Here is a 7,689-nt window from a genome sequence, read left to right on the forward strand (position 1 = left end):
TTTGTATCCTTGATTGGGTCTGATTTAAGTGTTCGATTTAACTGACTCAAGTCATTGTCAATAGCCTGCTTGTAAACTGGTTTGCAATTGCCTGGGTTATTTCCAGCATCCTAAATCTAAATAGCTTTTTCTTTGGATAACTTTTGAAGCATTTTTGTATCAAGTGGCTACTGCACAAAAAGTTAGCTGAAAATGGATTCTAGGTTAATTGCAGAAAATCTATGGCACACATCCCAGACGGTTTTGACCGTTGCAGTTGCAACTGTCAGATTTAGGGGGAGTGGTTTATTTCAGATTCTTGTAATTTCCATAATAACATTTGATGATTCAGTTCCATTTTTTCGGAATATTCAAATTGTATTTTTTCCCATCGGTGAAATTTTAAGCAACGACTGCCTAATTTTCTGCATTTTCTGCCCCCTGAAAACGATGTTCAATAGCGATAATCCTGGCTGGGTGACAGATGCGATGAGCCCGTAACTCTTTCGGTGCATATTCAAATTGTTCTGTCGAAAGTAGATGACCCAAACTATTGTACACGTGCATTTGTCTAAATGTCTCTTACAAGGTGTTCAACAACTCTTTGTTCTTTTTTCCTCAAGCTGTTGTCTCCCTTGCATCCATGATGTAGAAAAACTACCATATTGATTTTATATTTTGCTACTGTTCTGAAAAGATAATTCTGTTTTTTTGTGATATCTAGCCTTTGCTAATTGCATCAAGGTAGGGCGTAGTGCTGATTACAGGCCACACCCTTTACCACCGCCATTTTTCTTTTGCGAATCTGCAACAGTCAGGTGTTTTCTGGATCGTCTCTGCATTAGACATGATTTATTTTCTTAATGTTGACTAAAGATTTCGCTTCCAGCTCTCATTTTCACTCAGTTTACGGCTTTTTGCCACCATTTCCAAATACGTGCCCATAACCGACTTATTGTGATGCTAGCAATTAGACTTCCTTTATTTTTACATATATCCATGTCAACAAGACAATATAGGATTGGGGCGAGTGAAATGATTCAAATGCTTTTCTTTAAACTCACTAATCTTGTTTTTGATTACCATTGAAAACTTAACAGCCGCTGTGCGGTCATCAGCGAGTTTACTGGGGGCCAGCGAGTTTATTTGGGGCAAGCAAGGCAATAGATGAACAACGGGTTAATATTTACACTTGCTAAATGTAGAATAACTGAACTCAGAAAAGTAATCTGGTCTGCAAGCTTCTAGTTAGAATTAAAAAAATTTACCGTCTTCTTTACTCTTGATCTTCCACCGAAATTCCTTATTTCAACCACTACCACATCAGCAAGATACCTGATCTGATCATTTCAAGATTTGTTCTGTTTCTCAAAATGAGGGCAGGTCCGAAAATATTTTTAGAGGGTGCAGATTCCCAAATTTGCCGACAAAATGGCCTTCCAAAGGTGTGACTGTTGGCAATAAGACAATGCGACCGATTAAAAATATACAGACAATCTTTTAGGCAGGAATTGAGTCATTTCATTAAATTTGCCGACAAGCCCAAAGTAGGGGAAAAAAGTGTAGCAATGGGCTTTAAAAATTTTTTTTGATCAAAATTAATAGCATGTTTTGCCCTCTTTCATTGGGCCCTCTTTTACACGGTCCTGGTTTAACAAATATTGTCTTTACTTTTGTGGCAACCTTTTCGTAGCGAACTTAATTCATCGCTATCTTTGGGAACGTCTTTGAATAAAGCCCTGGTAGGTTCTTTTTAAGAATTATTTCTGGGCTAAATTTGATTAGATCTTCGTAAAACTCGTCATAAAATTCTGCATCGCCATTTATGACAGAACAGCCCCAAAATGCTTTGCTCGCCATCAGAAACTTGTTTGATCAATACAATCAACAAATTGATCGCTCTTCAGAAATCTGAACAATTGACAGGAGGCGATTGAGGCGATTCCAACAAAATGCAGGTGACCAGGAATAGAAAAGTCTGGCGGCGTGCCTCTGTTCTATTTATGAATACATACTTAGCAATACAAATTAACAAAAAAAACAATGCTATTGCAGGTAATAGGAACGCACATGTTTGTTGTTATGCGTGCCTTTTGAAGGCTACCAAAACTTGCGTGGCCTTAATCTTGAAAACTTGCAAAAGTCGGACAGCTGATTCCTGACTAGTCTACTTAAATTGGCATGTACAGAAGATCAATGTTTGGTGGTGAAAATCTTCGACATAGGTATTGGTCCATTTATAATCATCTATAGGCTTTATTATGATATTGAGACTTAGAGTATAACAACGTGGGACAGATACATTGCATCTTTTCCTATTTGCAGATTGGTCGTTGTTTGACTTAAACCAATCATTTCTGTACAGAAAGCATACAAAAGGTACTTGTTTTTAAACGATGCCAAAGTATGACATTAAAGATGGTTCTATAGTTGTTGAAACAGCTTTATAGTTTAGTTATTGCCTCATACTATTTCAGTGATATCACCATGAGCCTTATCACTGTCCAAAACTCATCTTTTTGGCTGAACGTTTTAAAAAGATAATTGTCCAAATGGAAAATTTCTTTTAGCCCAGTGAAAACAAAAACGTTCATTTTGTGCCTATGTTTTCTTATCACAATATGTAAATGTGCCAGTCTCAAGCTCTCAAACCTTCTAAAGATCCAATAAAAGCTAGTCTAGTATAATACGGCAATCCTGGTTTCCCTGTAACCTCTTTTCATTAGTAGAATAGCCAATCACCATCGTTAAATCAATTTAGTAGGTACACTGGGTACCAGAGGCTAAGTGAGAGAGTGGATCTATGAAAGGAATTCACTGAGACTCTGGTACCCACGAAATTTACAGGGAAGTCATCCTTATAAGACAAATTTTTTTTGTTTAATGAAAGAAAATGTGTTTTCATCACCGTCTTAAACAGCGCATTTGAAGTTATATATACCTCAATCAAAGAATCTTTTCTTGGTTCTACTCCAAATTGCTATAGCGGAGCGACAATTTTTTCGAGATTTTGCAAAAATTTTCCGGAAAGATTTTCTTTTAAAAACTAGTGAGACCCTGATCATCGTAAAAGAAGTGATTTTTGTAACGAATAGTCAATTTTGTTGCTTTAAAGTTTGAAGTCACAAATTATTACAAAATTATATATTAATCACAAAACACATCCCATGCGTAATCTCTCTGCACCCGTACCTTTTCTAATTAATGGTGTACATCTACAATCACTGCCAAAAGTCTTGGAACACTAACGTAGGTTTTCAAAGGCAAATTCAGCCATCCCCCTCTCCCCCTAGGAACAATGTTGATTTACTATAGAAAAAAGAAAGGGGTTATGGAGTACGCTTTTTCTTGTGGATTGTTTGATATTTTTCTATACTTTCAACATTGTTTTGGGGGGAAAGGGGGGCGGAAGTGGTAGTATTCAAGAAAACAAATGAAAAATAGAAAAGCACAGCCCAAAGTGTTAGGTGTTCCAAGTAATTTTGGCAGTGATTGTACATTAATCAAGTGATTAATCAAGGTGTCAGTCCATGTGAAATGTACACTTTTTGAACTTCATATTCCCAAGTTCAGATTAATCATGGTACACGAAACTCTTTCAATCAGTGGTGTGCAATGATATGTCTCTCTTATATCCCCCCCCCCCCCCCCCCTCTTAACATTTTTTATGCTAATCTACGAGCTTTGTAGGCCATTTAGCAACTTTTGCTATACGAACTAAGATAATTGCTATACGCTTTTAAGTGCTGGTTATGCCTACCAAAGCTTGCTAATAAAATATGTTATTGCTTTCACCAGCATGTAACTTATTTACTATTCAGGCAAACTCAAAATTGGTATTTTCTGCAAGAAACAGCTGACTATAGAGTTGTTAATAAAATATTTTGTTATCTTTTAATCACGATTTTTTACATATCCTCAACCGAATTTTGCCACTTGCAAGTAAATTACAGAAATGTACATTAGGACGATACTAGAAGCTTAAATATCGCTCATCTTTGAAATCAAACATATCTAGTTGAATCTGCTCTTTTACCAAAAAAATAGGATGATTCCGATAATAAATGCTCTACCAGAAATGACGCTCCAATTTGAGATATAACCTCGTGTTAATGTAATGAAGAAAACCCATATAACGAAGAAACAACGCAACGCTTTTTCACCTGCCCTTCCGCTAAATGAAAGAATTAAACTGATCTTGAGGCCTTCTTTCAAGCTGTATTCATTTAATTAAAAAAATTCATCTTGTTGCAAAATTGAGCTTTATTTCAAAACACCTTTAAGTGAGCATAATTTTATTAAACTTGTGATTTTTTTCTATTTTGCAGGAAGGACGTATTAGTGCATGTGATCGAGTCTTTTAACGAAGACTGGAAAGGCTGGGAGAATAACAAAGACTGGATGGAAAGGCTGGGAGAATAACTTTTACATCTGGTTCGCTCAAATTGAAGCTGAGCTAGATTTCATATTGAAACAAACTCATTGACCTTATGCACGCCGTTTTCAAATATGAACCTTGCTGATGTAGACATACGTGTCACTCTTTGCTGCTTGCACTATGCTCACACACTGATCAAGAAGCACAACATCACAAGCGATAAGTACTTTATGGTAACCAAAGCCTGCTTCATTCAAAATACGACAACGCCAAATGGCATAGCAACATTTACAACTAACTATAACCAACACATTAACGCTAAAATATGCTCATCGTTACTTTCCATCCAGCCTGATATTTGCAACGTCCCTACGTCAAGAGGCAATGCTATTTATACTGTGTTCCTGTTTCTCTTAATGGCTCTCATCCTGGCAACAAACATTTTCTATTGCTTAGCAATGTTTCACTCAAGAAATCTCCTTCGTCATCCAAGCCATCGGTTTATTCTGTCTCTTGCAGTCAGTGACTTACTAGTGGCCTTAGTTGCAATGCCAATTATAATCGACTTTACATTACACAACCAAGCGTTCTGTTCCAGTATAGAGCTGTGTCATCTAGCTTACTTTGTTGATCACCTCGTATTCATATCACTAATTTTGACCCTGCTGGCCATCGGGGTCGACAGATTTATTACTGTCGCAAAACCTTATAGATATGGACAGCTAATGAGCCCTGCTCGATCGAAATTCATCATTGTCTCAGTTTGGATCCTTTCTTGTTCGTTTGGTATCACGGCAAATGTCGATTGGGGCAGCATGACTTTCCAAGGTGTAGAGATCAACCAAGATAAAATATGCTTTACTCGCAATCCTAGATTCACAGGTGCAATATTGGTGACCTGCTTCTTTGTGCCTGTTGTCATAATGGGGTTCCTGTACTATAGGATATTCCGAGAAACTCTAAAACATGCCAAGCCTATAGCTACTATTGGAAAAATCTATGACGAAGATGACATTGATGCAGACGAGAGCTCAACTGATACAAGCTCGAAGAGAGCATCTGGCATGCTGACATTTACTATTGGTAAGAATCGTGCTGAAAGGCCACGTCAGCAGTATTTTTCATGTTTTTCTAGCGCTAAACTGCGTGTGTTGAGGGTAGTCATCATCATCTATGGTACCTTCGTTCTCTGCTGGTTGCCCGGAATAATGATAACTCTTCTCAACCTATTCTCCCCTGGCCTCATCACCTTGGATCTATGGTTATATCATCTGTTGAATGAAATCCTTCCACTGAGCAACTCTGCCATCAATGTGTTTATATATGCTGTAATGAACGAGGACTGCAAACGTGCAATGCAAAAACTGTTGACCTGTGGTCCAATCCAAAGGCACATTGAGCGCAAGAGATTCGAACGAGAAAAGAAAAGGCGAGAGTCTGAAAAGTCTGTTGTATTGACTTCACGCTATACAGAAGTGTAAAGTAAAGAGAAGATAAAATCCTAAGGCATATTAACACAAGTAGATGCATTCAATCCGCAAAAATTTACTTTAATAGCAAAAATCCTTACACTGTCGATCTCCAAATCACGGGCTTACAAATTTGGGATGATTTTGATTAGGGGTATATATGAGGGTAGGGCTAATGAAAACAAGAAGATAAAAATATCGCAAACTTAGCATCTTAAATGTAATGATGACTTCGTACCATGTTCATGATCTTTGAGTAAAGGACAGAGGGTTGCTTCACTCTCTTGTTCGATTCCCAACAAAAAACTATAATCGAAATATTATCTGTGGAATCTCCGTACGTTTCATATCCCAATTCGACGAGAAAAACATCTATTTAGTTGGTTATGTTAGGGAAAAGCCTAAGTGCCTAATGCTAAGCCATTTAGCCGTTTTCCTGCAACACCAAATGGAATGCTGCTATTTCTAATAAATTCTAATTTATTTCTAATATAGATAATTAATGACAAATTACTCAAGGCTCGTATATTTACCACTTACAACATAAACAAATTCTTTTTCTTGTGTTAAATGTATAATGAACAATGCTAACATTGCTTAAAGGCAACTGATGGAGAAACAAGCTTTTTTTATTCAGTGGCAAATTATAAGAAGCTGCGAACGAAGTCTCCACAATTCTGTTTCATGTTATTCGTCATTTTCATCGTATTGATTTGTTCCTCTAATTTTTAAACATTAATTATGATTTGCTTGTTTCAGCTAACTAGAACAAAAACGATCCATTATACGTAAAATCAATTGAACATCAAATTTATGTATGCATTACAAAAGGCGAAATCTTCGAAGGCTTTTTGCAATAAGGATTTTGGCTAAACATCACTTGCCTACGCTAGTTTTAGGACAAGACAATGAAATTGTCACACAAATTTACAAGTTTTAGTATATGAAAATCAGTCAGCCATTATTACCAAATGTCTTGACAAAATTTGAAGCTCATTCGATGTGAATTTTGTCCAGTGGGATAGTATAATCTAGGACTCCCACACCTGACTATAGACAAAACGCCATTTAGCGTTGTGGAAACCTTTAGGGGTTTGTTAAGGCCGACCTCCACTTGCCCGCGATCAAATTGGCACATTTATGCAAAAAAACTGCCGAACAAAATTTGGTTGGACTATTGTTTGGAATAACAAATAGGAAATATGTACTTGCCATGCGTAAAGTAGCCACAGGGCACCGAGTGACACTGACACAGGGACTTTATTTGACATGAGTAAAAAAGAGATTTTCAGCCCTGCAGATTAGGCCTTACTTTAAAAGGTATTGCACGCATGCAGGTAGGAGGTATGTTGTAAAATGGTCAATTTCTCCGACTTAAAACTGTCCCTTTCTGGGTATTTTTTAACATAATTGATGTTCTACATCTTCGAAATCGAAGAGGCCTTCTTTCTAGAAAACAAGTAACAACAGTTTTAGTCGCCGATATACTGCTTTGCCTGGGTTTTCGAAGATCTTTTCATGAAACTAGCGGTCATGCTATCGCCGAATGAACGTATACACCGTGTTTTGGTATCTCAAATCATTTGTACGCACGACCAAGTGGAGGTCGACCTGTGCTTTAACTTTCACGTGAACGAACAATGAAAATTCGTTAAGAAAATTTTAAGTTTTCAACTGTTCTTTTAATTTGCATACTACCTGTATATAAAATAAAGGTGGGAATAGGGTACTATTGTGTATATAATAAAAACATATATAAATAAGGGCAAATTTGAGTAAGCAGTTATTTGTTTCTTTATTGGTGAGGAATAAAATAGCGACATTGTTGCTCTTTTTTGTTCATTTGCCATTTTAATTGGCGAA

At 36.9% G+C, this 7,689-nt stretch overlaps 1 protein-coding gene across 4 annotated transcripts in view; it reads left to right on the forward strand.

The window, feature by feature from the left end:
• The window catches only part of LOC135693726 (adenosine receptor A2b), a 29,526-nt gene extending 23,078 nt beyond the window's left edge, over positions 1–6,448 (forward strand). For 2 of the 4 annotated variants that reach the window (XM_065212279.2, XM_065212278.2), the window contains one exon: positions 4,308–6,448. In XM_065212279.2, coding sequence (XP_065068351.1) covers positions 4,489–5,838 — 1,350 coding nt within the window. In that variant the 5' untranslated portion in view covers positions 4,308–4,488 and the 3' untranslated portion in view covers positions 5,839–6,448. Of the gene's footprint in view, positions 1–23; positions 2,205–4,307 lie in introns of those variants that run through there. The other 2 variants (XM_065212277.2, XM_089111090.1) reach the window with 2 other exon arrangements.
• The last annotated feature ends 1,241 nt before the right edge of the window (positions 6,449–7,689 follow it).

The sequence above is a fragment of the Rhopilema esculentum genome, chromosome 11 (genome assembly GCF_057945365.1).
Source record: "Rhopilema esculentum isolate cy_ngs chromosome 11, ASM5794536v1, whole genome shotgun sequence".
Classification (NCBI taxonomy): domain Eukaryota; kingdom Metazoa; phylum Cnidaria; class Scyphozoa; order Rhizostomeae; family Rhizostomatidae; genus Rhopilema; species Rhopilema esculentum.